Genomic DNA, 16,533 nt, shown 5'->3' with positions numbered 1-16,533 from the left:
AAATCCATCTGTTTTGAGACTTTAACTGAAGGAAACAAACAAATCCAAATAAATTGTGGGACTCTGGCTCAGTAAGTTAAGGCCTAAGCTCACAACTATTTGACAAGTGAAAAATCATGAATCTGGTAGCACTTTTTCTGACTAAAACAACTGTGAGCTGCAGTTCACTAATAGAATGCATACAGTGGCAAAACTGATATAGGATTTGAAATGATGGGGGGGGGAAGAAATGGGAACCGGTTGGCAGATGCATCTTACATGTGAGATACATTATAACTGTATAAATTAGTAATTGCAACATGTTAAGTTCTACATCAGCTCTAGCACCTTTAGGCACTGATGAAATGAGCTGCAATTCATAAAAGCTTGTCTTTTAGTAAATTTTGTTCGTCAAACTATTACGAGACTTCCAATTTTGGGTGACTGTGACATAGCTCTCCTCCTATACATGTGTGATTGATGAAAGTCAATGAGATAACTTTTCTTTAATAATAGAGGAAGCTCACCTCACTTTATTTATATGGAATATATAGAGTATATCGATGTGTCTGTCTCTCTAGCTAGCTATCTGGAATACCAATAGCAGCAAAATTTGGGGATGAACAGTTGAATGCCTCTTAGCGAGCCAGGTACAGCGTTCCTTCCTCTGGGCTTTGGTGGGCGTCGGAGGATGCTCGGAGGGGGAAGCCAGGGCGTGGTGCGCCTCCATCCCCTCCGCCTTCGGGAGAGAGACCGAGTCGGCTCCAGCTTCTGCTGCTCCTCCTCTTCGCCATATCCTTCTCTCGGGCGGCTCTGCTGACGTGTCTGCTTTACTTCCCCCTCTCCACCAGCTCGGCAGCCCTCGTCGACTAAAACATGGCTGCGGCGCGGCGGCGGCGGCGTCTTCTTCTCCGAGCGCTCCCGCTCCTCGCGCTGCTGCTTTGCATGCCGGCGGCTCCCAGTCACGCCGGTCGACAGCCGGACCGCCGGTTTGCCGAATACAAGCGCTGCGCCGATCCCGAATGTAGCAGTAAGCGGAAGGGAGGAGGGCATCCGCCGGGTCCCTGCGACTGCCGAGCCGCGGCAGAACTGAAGCAGGCTGGAGACCTGTGGCATCCTCAAGGCCACGTCAAGCGGCGCCGCGATGGGGCTGCCGCCTTCCTCGCGGGCGCTGGGGAAGGGGGGAGAGGGGTGGACCCTAGCCTCTGCCGCCTTTCGTAGAGCCGCGCTTTTGTCTCCAGTGTTGGGGCTATGGGGGAACGGGGGAGGGAGCCGATAGCAGCGGGCATCTCTCCTCTCTCGCCTTGCCTGGTTGAGAAGAGCGAGGGACGCCTCTTGCTGAGCATTCCTGGCTTTTTCCTGTGCTACTTAGTGGAGTCGATGATGAAAGCAATCGAGTCTTGTTTGGGCCGCTGTAAAACTTAAAGCGATTAGGGCCAGGGGTCTTCAAACTTGGCCCTTTTATGACTTGTGGACTTCAGCTCCCAGAATTCCTCAGCCAGCAATTGCTGGCTGAGGAATTCTGGGAGCTGAAGTCCACAAGTCATAAAAGGGCCAAGTTTGAAGACCCCTGGATTAGGGTTTGTTTGTTTGTTTGTTTGTTTGGGTTTATTTGATAACTACAGGATTTATGGCCGACGTAAAACAAAAATCGCTTGGAATTCAACCTGAGAAATCTGCCCGCTGTATTTCTTTTGAGAGACTCTTGGACGGGTTGTCATCTGAGATACTGTGCTGTTGACAGAAAAAGACTTTGGTTAACCAAATGTTAAAAGACTTTTGAGGCTCCATTACCATTTTATTAATGGTATTTTCATGCCACTCTTATCTACTCTGGATGGCTCAGAGCCGCATTCAACAGAAATAAAAATTAAAAGCATTGGAACAGTGATGCAGTATATACAGTATATTGCACTAGTACTAACCAGCAGAGAAAGAGCGTAAGAGGAAATCTTATGTGCCCAAATGCTTTTTTTCCAGAGACAACCTTTTTCCTTTTTCTTTTGGAGACGGTGGAATGCACAATTATTACATGTAGAAGCAAGCCAAGTTGTCGGGGGGGGGGGAGGGAGACCACCATTAAGCAGGCCCTGCTGCAGAGCTCTCTTTCACTAGTAGACCAAACCAGGAAATCAACTTCATAGAAAGGTTATACCGTAACTATTGTGGAAAGTGGTTATAATATCAGAATCTTGCAAGTCTGATTGTGTTGAACCTTCTCCTCATCCAATAAATTAGGGAAGCATCTGCTTGTACCTGTCTCCTAATGTTGTCTTATTCTCTTGATTTAAAATATGTTTAACTCCTTTTCTTGTTCCTGTATATTTTCCTTGAGGATGTCTTGCCTACATGGCAGACCAGTACTCCACCAGGCAGAATTTTTTTTCAGAAATGGGACCCTCAGCAGGGCTGCTTTTCCAGAGTTTACAGAATATGCAGGTTCACTTTGAAGCAGGTAGTCTTGGAGATAGCTGTGCCTTGAACTGTGTAAGGCTTAGAACTAGCATCCTGAATTGTACCAGGATGCTGACTGGCAACAAGCCAATTGTGTTAGTGCTGCCCTACATGAACCTCGGGCATGAATGTGCAATTTTAACATTGGATAGGGGTGTAAACTTCTAATATAACCTGTTTGCCTTAATTCTCCCCCCAGCATTGCTTCAGTGTGTTACATGTATATTTAATAAACATGAATATTTTGTGCCTTTTTTTGTAAACAAATCTGCAAATTCTGCAAGTCATTTTAATGAGAAGCAATTTCAGTATCTAATTCGCATTTCTGTATTCCTTTTCTGTCTCTGTCATGAAATTGCTAAATATAAAAGAACATAAAAATATGTTCTTTGAAAATAAAAAGTAAGTGGGTGGTTCTTTAATTGCACAGCTGAATCTGTTGACAGATTATTCATTTGAACTGATGTTAACTGATAATGTATCTAATATTTCAAGTTCCTAGATGGAACTTAATTGTGGGTTGATTTAAGTTGCAGCTGTGGCTCATTGACTTAAATAGGGATTTTGTCATAAACGTCAACAAATCCTGGACTTGGTTTCATTGTGCTAGTAGGAAATAATGAAAACATAATTTCACTATGTTACTATGGTGGTTTTCATTCTTAGGCTACATGGCATTCTTTTGTGAACATGATGGACTATTTCTCAGTGACAGAGTTCCTTTACTGCCTCTTATTTTTGTCTCTCTTTCTTTCAACAGTGTTAATGTGTCGAGGAAAAGCTGTAAAGGATTTTAAAGGTCCAGATTGTCGTTTTGTAGATTTTAAAGAAGGTGAATCGATATACGTTTATTATAAATTAATTGGAAGAACAAATGAGCTTTGGGCTGGAAGTGTAAGTTTTCTTTCTGTTTTTACAAACATTGGGGAACATGATATTTAATTAATGTTCAATTAGAAACTCAGTTGAGTTCACCAACTTAAAAAAAATCTTATAATACCAAAGTTTCCTAAAGTTGTTGAGAAATAATTGGATTACTGCAACTAATTCAAGGCTTCGTTTGTTAGTATTATAAGGACCCATTCCTTGATTTCTCTGCCTATTAAGACATGATATGAATAGTTCAAAATAGTTAAGGCATGATACAAATTTTGAATTGGATAAAGGAAATGGTTAGAAATAGCTTGCTTTTGGGATCCCATGTGTTTATTTTCTAGGACTTGTGAAAAATCAAGGATGCTGATTTTTTCAAAGTATGACCTTGCTTCTGCTTAGCATTTTTGTAAATGTAAAGCAAACCAGGAAGTCTGTTACCTCTGAGTGGGTTGTAAACAAATTGGGATAGTGTAATGGTATGTGGGAATGACTTAAGGGGGGGGAACGACATGCTGCCTACAGAAGAGATAAGAGAGGCCATAGAGCACATCTGTATAATGAACTATGAAAGAGATTCAGAAGGAACCCCCTCAGATTGCAAAGGAGACAGCAGGAGATTTGTACTTTCAGACTTTAAAAATTCTATTAATAATAGCTTTACAATAAAGTAGAATTAGTTCCTCTGATCATATTTCCTGTTTGGTCTACATAGGAAAACTGACACCAGTGTTGAAAGTACAAATTTCCTGCTGTTTCTTTCACAACCTGAGAACTTGGGGGAGATCCATTCTGAGCCCCTTTCTCTGCCCATCATGCATACATGATTGTTCCCTAAAGTCATTCTCACATACCATTACAGATAGTTACCAGTTATACTTTAATATTTTGGCTTGTTCTGAAATAACCACCATTTTAAAGTTGGGATAAAATGGTAAATTCTTGATTAGACGTATTATGGTTTAAGGAAAAGATTGAAGAACATAATCGCAGAGATAGATGTCTGATTTATGTCTTGATTTATGGAGTGAATACGATTTTCCAAACATAGTCTCTATGGCATTTTCCAAATTAGATAATTGGTTAACAGTTTCCTTTTCCTTCACCCATGCAGATCAATGGTCTTGAATCTGATTTTGTATGGACAAAATTCCCTTTCAGGAAAATATCTCTAATCCCTCTGTGACCAAATATCAATTTATCTGAAGAAACATCTAATTAGGAAAAAGAAAATGCCATTGCCAGTTCATTCTATTTCATTATATTTCTATGACAATTGTAATAACATGGTCTGGCATGGCAAGCTAGATTAGAGAGAGAGAGAATTTTTAAACATCAGCCTGCTGTGACATTGAAGAACACGTTATTAGCAAGTTTAATTTTAACAATTCAAGCATCTGTACTTAATTTCAGTTGAAAAAGTTGATTATAGTAACATTTCAAATATTATTGAAATAAGCTTGAGGATGTAAGTGTAATGATAAGTAAGTTGTAATGATAAGCTTCTTTTCCCCAACAATTTCTTAAAGGCATTTTTATCATCATTGTTATTTCTTAAAGGCATTGTTATCATTGTTATCCATGTCAAATGCTAAAGACTTTTAAAAGATTACTCTGTGACTCATATAGAGGACTTGAGTCCCACCTGTGGCATGCATGCCACCTGATGAGAATGATTGTGCTATTGGACACCATTCTCTGTTGTAAACATGGTATAGTAATAGCCTAAGTGATATTTAAAATAATACTAGTTAACTCAAATTGCTATGATATCTGTGGATTTTCTTCGGTACACATAATTTTTAACTCTAATATGGCCGGTTTTGTTTGTTTCTGGATTAGCATGATAAGCTGTTATCTTAGGCTGGTGCTGGAATTCCTTTCAGAGATGCTACTTTAGTTCAAAATGATTCATCTTTTATTCAGTCCTTTATTTTGCAAGTGAGGGTCAAGGAGATATTAGTAGGCTACTTTTTCTTACTAATAAGTCACTGGTGAATAGATCCGTAGAGGTGGCTATATTAGATGAGGGGATTCACTGTATCACTAAAAAGATTATTTTCCTGTGCCAAAAAATCCTACTGTGCTCTGAGTGCTATCTATATAATATTAAAACTCTTGTTTCTATAAACTTTCACTGGGCAAAACAGAACATTATAGGGCAATAATTTTTGAACTATGGTACTTTAGATTGGCTAATTTACAGAATGCATCCAAAATCCAGAATCTGGGACTCCAGTAGAATTGAAATTTGGCAAATTTTGTAAAATATTTTATGACATAAAAGTTATTATATAGCATTTTATGCCATGTCATAAAACATTTCCTGTGGTCAGTTGCTGATGTTTAATTCTTCCTATAATAAAAGCTATTACCAGAAAAGGACACCATTCAGGAATCACACTTTAATTACACCTAGTATCTGTAGAGAGTGTGTTTACTTTTAATATGCTCTGCCAGCATCTAATTGCCAAGGTTATCTAATCTCAGTGGCAATTCTCCACTGTTAATATTGTCTTCCTGATAACAGTTATAAAATCTAGAGCAGTATTTCCCAACCTTAGCCATTTTAAGGCATGGGGACTTAAAACTCCCAGAATCCCTGAGTCAGCATGCTAGCTAGGGAATTCTGGGAGTTGAAGTTCACACATCTTAAATGGCCAAGTTTAAAAGCACTGACCTAGAGAATATAGTATGAGCATAAGCTTTTTATAATTTTATTGAGAAAAACCTCTATTGTAGCTATGAAATGAATTTAGGATTACAGCTAGTCCTTGACTTACGACTGGTTGCTTAGCAACCATTCAAAGTTATGATGGACCCTGAAAAGGACTTACAATCCAGATTTGAGGTTCAACATCTGTATTCTCCCATTATCACATGACAGCATCTTGGGTGTCTGCAGCATTCCAGTTACATGACCACAATTTATTACAGGAAACCAGCATTTATTTCCAATTTTCCAGAAAAACCTGACCCATAGCGAACAATGGTTTCACTTATTAACTGCATTCACCCACTACTGGAAAAAGGTAAAATTGGGCATAGTCAAATGGTGATCCACTTTATGACCATCACAACTTACTACCAGAATTGTTGGCTCAATTGTGGTTGTTAAGTCAAGGACTACCTGTACAGATTTTGCTGTTCATTATAGTGCTTGTTTTACTAGAAAAGGAATTTTTTCATTTCAAGTAGCAAGCCTAACTCTAAAAGAAATTGTGTATATCAACAAAGAGGGAGGAAATGCTTTTGTAGCAATGTACACTTAGCTCCAATTTATAAATATGCATATGAAGTTTTCTTCTGACACTGTTCTTTACTTTGTTTTTGTGAATAGGTTGGAAATGAGTTTGGATATTTTCCCAAAGATTTACTTGAAATAAATCATATTTATACTCATGATGAGCTAGAATTACCAACAGATGTAAGTTATTTAAATTTGTGTGTTGCTTTCCAGTTACATAATAGAATTGTATGCAGACAATAGATTCAGAGTGCAGAGGAGAATGATTGATGGGGAAAGTAGGAAACTGCTCATCAAGTATTCATCTGTGTTTAGGTTAATCATTAACTGGGTGCAATTAGTTTTGTCAACTATTGGGGAGGAAGGGTGAAGAGAATTCTATTAATTTATGAAGTTTGCACAAAATGCAACTCTGTGATTCAACAACTGTCAGTCCTTTCTTTTTTCACCAGATATGTATGAAACTCTACAGCAGATTCAGTAAACTTTATTTTTTTACCTTACTGGACATAGAGAAAAGGGTGTTGTCAGGCTCCTACTATACCCGATTACCAGATTTTGTGATTTATATTTATGTTAAATGGCATCATTGCCTGCTTCAATGTAAACCAGTGCAGTCCAGTTCCATCATGTACATAGGATTGTATCTATAGCTTGAAGATAGATAAGTTCTGATATAGTCTAATTCAATACAGCTCACGTTCTGTGCAACCTAACACAATGCATAGTTATGAAATCCCAAATAAATTTGATGGCCTTTACTCATAGGTAAATATGAGAGGATTGCAGCACAGATCTTATTTATGTTTTAAAGAGTTTCTGACTGCTAGTATTATTATTTAGACACTAGGGACAATTTATGTAAATTGTAGTTAAGTAGTTAAAATTGAGATTTTTTGTTCCTTTCAGGAAACAGATTTTGTTTGCTCTGATGTAGGCAAAGATGATTTTGACAATTATGATGTTAACAAACTTTTAAAACTATCAGAAAACATGGAAAATAAAGAACCAGAGTTGGAAACAGTAAAGGAAGAAGTGATTGACTGGACAGTGCCTGCTGATCCAGAGACTGATCATGGTTTTGAAATAAGCGTAAAAGGCAATGAAGACTATCGTGAACACAGCAGGTTTCTCCATAAAAAGAATGAGAATATAGAAGAAGCTCTTGATTCCAAGGGGGAGAGCCTTGCTGTAAATCAGGAGGCAGACGTTTCTCAGGAAGACAAAAATGTACATCAGCCTTCAGAAGAAATGCTGCAGGAAACATTAAAAGTGCCAAAACACGAAAGTGCCCAAAATCGTAACTCTCAGGGTGAAACTAAACAATCAGATTATGTAGATAAAAATGATCCTGCTTATACACTTTTACACCACAAAGGATCAGAAGATTTGAAAACAACATTTGGCTCAACTGCAGATGCCTTTGTATCTGATGATGAAACAACAAGCCTTGTTACATCACGGGATGATGACAGCTTCACAGAAGAACTGGATGTCGATTCTTATGATATTGAGAAGCAACAAGAACCAGAGGCACAATCAGAAGAAATTACTTCGTTATCATTTGTAGAAGAAATCACATTGTCAAAAGACCCAGAAGCTGAAAAGCTGACGTCTGATGATGTATTTGAATCAGAAGCCAGCAATGATAGTGATGACGACGATGATGATAATACAGATGATGGTAATAATGATGATGATAATACTGAGGAAACTGCTATAAAACTGCAGCATGAAACAAAAGATGATTCTGCACGCTTAGGGGATAATTTTATTGCAGATGTCAGTCAGGATGAAAGAATAGTTGATAAAACTGATGGTGATCAAACAGGAGTAGAAAGAGGAGAAGAAGCAGCTTTATTTAGAAAACAGCAAAATATTGAGCATGTGTTAACCCATTCACATACTTCATTGGGAGATGGTCCTTTAACATTAGAACGTGATTTTGTTAAAGAACAGATACATGATGTAAATATCAAAGACCTTACAGGTGAAACAGATACAACTCAGTACTATGAAGAAAAGAATGAAAAACATGAAGAAGAGCTAACAAGAGAAGAACAACTGCCAAGCTCTTCTACACATAGTTTGGGTACATTTCCTCATAACTTAGAAGACCAGCAAGCTAAGGCATCTATGAAAACAACAGAAGAAATATTAAGCCCACCTCTAGATATCAAAGTTGATCAAGAAGGCCTTTCTCTAAATAAAATAATGAAAGATAATGAAAGAGGGGAAGAAAAAAGTGAGGACAATAGCTTGGAAAAAATGAGCAAAATAGATGAGAAAGATAATCAGCAAGTGAACATAGTACTAGATTTATCAGAAGACCTAATGAATAAGTCTCTAAGTGATTTGGATGATGGAAAAGCTAAGTATGAAACAAAGAAAGATAAAGCAGATTTTGAATTAAACAGGATTTTCAGTAGTAAAAAGCACTCAAATGTCTCTGCAAAGAGAAATATTTCCAATGAGAAAACTGTCGCACTGCCTATAGAACAGCCTCAACAAGGAAATGCAATGCAGGATTTAAATAGTGAAAAGAATGATGTTACCAGTGTCAAGAAAATGTTTGAGAAAAAAACTGTTATAGAAAAATCTAAGAGAATTACCCAACATAGAAATCTTACTCAACATAATGTTGATTACATTGAAGCTGATTATTTAAATACAGAAAAATCACTCACAGAAGAATTCCTACCTATAGATCTAGAAGCTGAAGATGATGATTTCATAGAAGAAATAGAAGAGGAGTTACTACAAGATGAAAATGCTGAAAGTGCAAAATTATCCAAGGGGCAGCTTATAGATGACCAGAGTTTCAAATTAGATACTGATATTCCAAGTCCTCAGCTGCAAATGCCAAATGATGCTATTTTAAAAACTGCTAATCCTGTTGACGAAACCGGAGAAGAAGCAATGACACTTGATCAGGCTAAGGAAGTTGTTGTTGGAGAAGAAATTGACGAGGCCAGTGATGAGACAGTGCAACTAAATTATAATTCTCAGCAGAGTAAAATGAAGGAAAATGAAGACAATGAGAAGATTAAGTCAATAATATTGTCTGAAATTAAAACGTCTCCACATGAGAAAAAAACTATATACGATAAACTAATACCAAGCAACTTAAATGTTTCGGAACCAGAAGACAGAGATTATGATTTCAGTCAAAGAAATGAACACCTCCCTACAGATTTTTCAGAAAAAGGTCTTAAATTGCCAAAAACCTCAGAAAACCAATTTCAGAACTTACATGATCCCAGAGATATGATGGAAAACACAAAAGAACTTACAGAGCCAGAATATAGTGAGTCTGTGTCCCAGCTCCTTATAATGAAAGAGTTTCTTGATGAAAAACGTATTGCACGTTTAAAAAAGTATCTTGGACAACAGCATCTTTTCAAAATAGAGCATTTATTTCATGACATGGAATTAGAGTTGATGCTTGCTCAAAAACACAGCGATAATCAAGAAGATACTGAAAAAGCTTTGGACCAGATCCTTGAATCTTCAGAATCTAATATTCTGGATATTCTGAGCAAAGGTTTAGATTCAAGGGAGTTGGAAAATAAAGAGGAGATTAAAGAAACAGATTTGTTTGATGAAGAAGATGCTTTAATGGATGATATTCAAGAGCTAATGTATGCATTGAGGCAGAAATACTCTCCAGTTAGCCAGAGTGTTCCACTTGCATCTCTTCCAAAATCAAGGATGGACTTCCCTGATCCAGTTAAAGGTAAGACTTAAGGTTGCAGTTCTGTAACGCTTTGTTGGAAATAAATTCCATTCCCTTTTTAACATATTTTGGATTGTGCTTCTGATCTGGTGAAAGAGCTAAAAAGAGCCAGATTCTCTTGTGATATAAGCAAATTTGATAGTAATCTCAGAATAAATGCTAACTTTTTATATCCCTTGTTTAGATAAAATGTTACAGATGGTGTTTAATAAAGTTGTTGGATTTCACATCTGATTAAATTACAACAATGATATGACAAATCAATTTCTTCCACATTTAAATAACAGAAAATTAGCTCATTTAAGCTGTTTTTTTTACAGTTTGAACTGAGGGCTTGGTGCAAATGTCTTTATTTCAGTGCAAATCCTAGTAAGATAAAAGATATTTTCAATTTTTATACTTTTGGGTGACAGTCGTTTTTCAGACTTAACCCTAACCCTAACCCTGAGGGATGGAGACATATTTTGCTACTCAAATTAATATATTAAATTGCTCAGGTGAAACTATTTTAAAGATATGAAGTAACTATATTTAAGCACAGCTCTGTAATTGTTTACATGTTGGGTAATATCCCAACATAATCATTCTTGGAGTTTAAATTAATGGAACACATTAATCCCAATTATTTCAGGGCCACCAGGACTGCTACTAGCATAAAAGATGCCATTATGCAGAACTCCACTTAGCTCCCCATATTTTTTTTTAAAAAATTTCAAAATGTATTAAATATTGCACTTGCTTCCAGCTCCATTCATATGCAGTTGCCTGCTGGTCCCTTCCCTCATGTGGCAACCTTGTGTGGTGCACAGTTTGCACCTGGATTGCAATGGTCCTGAGGGCTACTTTAAGCTTATGTAAGTTGGAGGATCTATTATATACTTTTACAAAAGGAACGACACTCCTAGCAATAAATTGTGCATTACTCTGGAACTCAGTATTATATTTTCCTAAAAATGAACGTCCAAGCGAATGTCCACCAAATGACATTTTTACAGTAGACAATCATAATTGGAATCTGCTTTACTAAGGCAGTAAAATAAGGCTAGAAACTTGACCAACCTCAATAAAAATAATACTGCATATACGTCAGTTTAATATACCTATATACCTTGTATATTATTTTAGAATTAGTGTATAACTGATAAAAAGTTTGTACCAATTCTGTTGAAAACAACAATAATAATGTGGATAAAATCCTTGTAAAAGATTATAAATTCGGAGTTTTATTTTGTTCCCAAAATTTTAAAATATGTAATTAATATTTTAGCAATCTGGAATATAATCTTATTGGAAAGAATAAGAAATGTGTTATAGCTGAATAAGGTCTGGTCACTGCCTGCTTCAAGGACTACTTAGAAATTTGCTGCCATGAGTTTTAAGGTAAAAAAACGCAGGAGAAAACAGAAAATGTAAACAATAAAAAGAATCCACTTCTGCAGGTTTCTTGCAGGAAAAAGTACTTTTAATATCTCTGTGTGTATTCTGCCTAACTTCAAATGCTAAGTTAGAGATAACTAAAATACATTTGCAAGAAAAATGTATGTAAATAAAGGTAAGTAAAAGTGTGAACTTATAACTAACAGAAATCTCTTCTTACTTTAGCTAATGGGAAACAAACAGAATATGACAGACATACTTTGGAAACCCTGGTGGAAGACACAGATCAAAAGTCTGTACTAGACACAGAACAGGTATTTGAAAAAGAAGAAACTGTTCACATGGATCAATCAAAAGAGGATGAGAACATTTTGACAGACACTGGAATGGTGGTTAATATGGAAAACAAGGACATTCCTGTGGGTGACAAAAACCTGCCAGATGTGGATGATGTGTTTGGATCAGTTGCGTCAGGAGCTAAAAAGGATTTCATTACAGGTAACTTTCAGTATAGCTTGTTTCTTTATACAAAAATGTAATATAAAAATATCTGCAAGATTATAATTCAGGAAATAACTATTTTTAAAGATATATTCATTACGAGAGACATCCTCTTCTGTATGTACATTTTTAAAGAGACAAATGCTTAGAGCACGTGTGTCAAACTCGATCGCATCACATGTTGTATTGTGACATATCACGATGTTTTTTGCTTTGTGGAGCCAGGGTGGGCATGGCCTGCACATGATGCATCTGGCCAACAGGCCACCAGTTTGACACCCCTAGCTTAGAGGGATAAAAGTTGTTACTATGAATCAGGTTATATCAAAGTCATAGAGCTGTTTGATTTCAATTTAGCAGATTATGACAACCTAGTTAGTGTGGTTTATTAGCCATGTTTTATGGCTTAGGATATGGTACAAACCTATGAATCTGTTCTGTTCCAGCCTACGACCGGCCCTGTTTGAATGTCAGAGACAACCCCTTTTTATAGTCAACAGGCTGGAAAATACCCAACCAAATTTATTTACAAAGAGTTCAAACAAAAGTTAAATGAAAAGTTCAAGAGTTAAACCAAAAGTTCAAACAAGAGTTAAACAAGAATAACAGACGAGGACTCTAGCAGATCTTCAAACGGTTACCTTCAGCAACCAGCACCTCCCACACCTTCCCCTTTTATCAGCAGTCCCAAGGCGTGGCTTCTCATTGCCTTCTCCCGAGTTGCCTCATTGCCTTCCTCTGTTCTGCTCTGCTAGATTGCCTCCTGCTCCTAGCGTCCCTGAACAGAGCCAGCTGTGGATCATCTTCCAATCCCTTGTGCTCACACAGCTGAGTCTGATGAAGAACAAGACGGGAGGGGCCAGACTGAGAGTCCTGCAAAGGCTCTCCAAACCCTTCCTCCTCCTCCTCTTCAGAATCATCCGACTCAGCTGCCAGAACCACAGGCTAACGCTGAATCACAACAGAATATAATGCTTATAGTTAAATAAATAATAGCTAGGGACAAGTACAAACTCAGCAGTGAAATCAAAGCATTGTTTTCTCTAAATAGTGCTAGGTGTCCGTTGTACTTGCCTCATGATAGTGGAACAAGAAATATTTATTTTCAGGTTAATTGACTGGTTATGTGCCATCAACTTACTATCAACTCCTAGCAACCATATCGTTAGATTTTCTCTCTGACAATCTCTCCCTGACCTGGTCTTCCAAGGATGCAATGATAGCCTTGCTGTTGGTCATCCTCTTCTCTTTCTTTCCAGCTTTCCCAGCATTGGCCTTTTCTAGAGAGTTTGTCTTTGTATAACGTCCAAAGTAGGATAATTTGATTCTAATATTTCAGTTGAATATACATTTAGATACACTTCTAATTAAAAATGATTTAATGAGTCACTCAAATCTATTAAAAAGTCAGTTCAATGAGTTATGGGCATTCTTTTGAACATAGTAAATTACAATTTCTAGAATTCCTCACCACCTATTCTGATTAAACTGTTAAAACTGAAATGTACAGTTCAGGATACAGTTAAAAAAACAGCTATGCAAGCTTCAGAATACAAACAGTGAAAATACAACTTCAAAATAGGTAGCGTATTTTTTATATTTTATGTGTCTGCTGAACTAAACTTATTTTATGAAAACATTTATAAACCACAAGGTTTTGGTTGGCTTCTACATACTAACATGATTAGTATTATAAGTTGTGTCAAGATGCTCCCAAATTATTCTTTAATAAAAATAATTTTTTAAAATTCCATTTATATCCCGCCCTTCTCCGAAGACTCAGGGCGGCTTACAAGCTTAGCAGTAGCCTTCATTCTATGTATATGCCTGCTTATTAGGGCTTTCGGGCCCCCCAAGCGGCATTATTACAAAGTCAGCTTATTGCCCCCAACAATCTGGGTCCTCATTTTACCTACCTCGGAAGGATGGAAGGCTGAGTCAACCTTGAGCCTGGTGGGACGCAAACCTGCACTAATTGCAGGCAGCTGCTGTTACTTAAGGAGGCATTAGCCCACTGCTCCACCAAGGCTCTTCATTAAAAGATTCAAAATCTTTGTTTTAATTTAAGGTCAAATTAATGCTGAGGATGATGCAATTCAAGAAGATAGTAATCTATCAGAAGGAAATTCTGCTGCTCCAAACATTCTATCTATCTTGGATGATGTAGTCCTGTCGGCCAAAGAAAATATGCAACCCATCACAGAAATTGTAAGTATTTTATCTTCTTGTTGTTGTTAGTTGCGAACTCATGTCCGACCCATCGCGACCCTATGGACAATGTTCCTCCAGGCCTTCCTGTCCTCTACCATCTTCTGGAGTCCATTTAGGCTCACGCCATCCAGCCACCTCATTCTCTATTGTCCCCTTCTTCTCTTGTCCTCAACCTTTCCCAGCATTAGGCTTTTCTCTAGTGAGTCCTTCCTTCTCATTAGGTGGCCAAAATATTTGAGTTTCAACTTCAGGATCTGGCCTTCTAAAGAGCAGTCAGGGTTGATCTCCTCTAGGACTGACCGGTTTGATCGCCTTGCAGTCCAAGGGACTCGCAAGAGTCTTCTCCAGCACCATAGTCCAAAGGCTTCAGTTCTTTGGTGCTCAGCCTTTCTTATGGTCCAACTTTCACAGCCATTCATTGTAAATGGGAAAACCATAGCCTTGACTATACGCACTTTTGTTGGCAGGGTGATGTCTTTGCTTTTTAGTGTGCTGTCTAGATTTGCCATGGCTTTCCTCCCCAGAAGCAAGCGTCTTTTAATTTCTTGGCTGCAGTCCCCGTCTGCAGTGATCTTGGAGCCTAGGAAAATAAAATCGGTCGCTACCTCCATTTCTTCCCCATCTATTTGCCAGGAATTGAGAAGGCCAGATGCCATGATTTTGGTTTTCTTAATGTTTAGTTTCAACCCAACTTTTGCACTCTCCTTCACTCGCAACAAGAGGCTCTTTAGTTCCTCTTCACTTTCTGCCATTAGAGTGGTATCATCTGCATATCTTAGGTTGTTGATATTTCTCCCGGCAATCTTAATTCCAACTTTTGATTCATCTAGCCCTGCCTTTCTCATGATGTGCTCTGCATATAAGTTAAACAGGCAGGTTGACAGTATACAGCCTTGCCAGACTCCTTTCTCAATTTTGAACCAATCAGTGGTTCCATGTGCAGTTCTCACTGTTGCTTCTTGACCCGCATATAGGTTTCTCAAGAGACAAATAAGATGGTCTGGTACTCCCATCTCTTTAAGAACTTGCCAGTTTGTTGTGATCCACACAATCAAATGCTTTAGCATAGTCAATGAAGCAGAAGTAGATGTTTTTCTGGAACTTCCTAGCTTTCTCCATGATCCAGCGTATGTTGGCAATTTGATCTCTAGTTCCTCTGCCTCTTCGAAATCCTGCTTGTACTTCTGGTAGTTCTTGATCCACATACTGCTGGAGTCTAGCTTGTAAGATTTTAAGCATACCTTTACTAGCATGAGAAATGAGTGCAATGGTGTGGTAGCTTGAATATTCTTTGGCACTGCCTTGCTTTGGAATTGGAATGTAAACTGATCTTTTCCAATTCTGTGGCCACTGTTGAGTTTTCCAAATTTGCTGGCAAATTGAGTGTAGCACTTTTCCTGCATCGTCTTTTAAGATTCTGAATAGCTCAGCTGGAATACTGTCACCTTCACTAGCTTTGCTGTTGCTCAGCTTTCCTAAGGCCCATTTCACTTCACATTCTAGGATGTCTGGCTCGAGGTCAGTGACAACCTTATCGTGGTTATCAAGGACGTTAAGCTCATTCTTGTATAGTTCTTCTGTGTAATTTTGCCACCTCTTCTTAATCTCTTCTGCCTCTGTTAGGTCCCTGCCATTTGGTCCTTTATCATGCCCATTTTTGCATTAAACGTTCCCTTCATCTCTCTAATTTTCTTGAAGAGATCTCTAGTCCTCCCTATTCTATTGTTTTCTTCTATTTCTTTGCACTCTTCATTTAAGAAGGCATTCTTATCTCTTCTAGCTATTCTCTGGAATTATGCATTCAATTGGGTGTATCTTTCTTTTTCTCCCTTGCCTTTCGCTTCCCTCCTTTCCTCAGCTATTTGCAAAGCTTTCTCAGACAGCCATTTTGCTTTCTTGCATTTCTTTTTCTTTGAGATGGTTTTAGTTGCTACTTCTTGTACAATGTTGCGAACCTCCATCCATATTTCTTCAGGCACTCTATCAGATCTAATTCCTTAAATCTATTTGTCACCTCTACTGTATATTCGTCAGGGATATGATTTAGTTCATACCTGAGTGGCCTAGTGCTTTTCCCTACTTTCTTCAGTTTAAGCCTAAATTTTGCAACGAGAAGCTCACGGTCCAAGCCACAGTCAGCTCCTAGTCTTGTTTT

At 37.9% G+C, this 16,533-nt stretch overlaps 1 protein-coding gene across 2 annotated transcripts in view; it reads left to right on the top strand.

Moving 5' to 3' along the window:
• Positions 1-784: 784 nt before the first annotated feature.
• Positions 785-16,533, top strand: part of MIA3 (MIA SH3 domain ER export factor 3) — a 42,299-nt gene continuing 26,550 nt past the window's right edge. The window contains exons 1-6 of one of the 2 annotated variants that reach the window (XM_083355913.1): positions 785-1,009; positions 3,194-3,327; positions 6,647-6,733; positions 7,463-10,289; positions 11,892-12,164; positions 14,236-14,375. In XM_083355913.1, the coding sequence (XP_083212039.1) occupies positions 856-1,009; positions 3,194-3,327; positions 6,647-6,733; positions 7,463-10,289; positions 11,892-12,164; positions 14,236-14,375 (3,615 nt within the window). In that variant the 5' untranslated portion in view covers positions 785-855. The remainder of the gene's footprint in view (positions 1,010-3,193; positions 3,328-6,646; positions 6,734-7,462; positions 10,290-11,891; positions 12,165-14,235; positions 14,376-16,533) is intronic. The other variant, XM_083355912.1, reaches the window with a different exon arrangement.

This window comes from Vipera ursinii (genome assembly GCF_947247035.1).
Source record: "Vipera ursinii genome assembly, chromosome: 1".
Lineage (NCBI taxonomy): Eukaryota > Metazoa > Chordata > Lepidosauria > Squamata > Viperidae > Vipera > Vipera ursinii.
The sequence above is the reverse complement of the archived record's forward strand: the minus strand, read 5'-3'. Positions and strand labels throughout refer to the sequence as shown.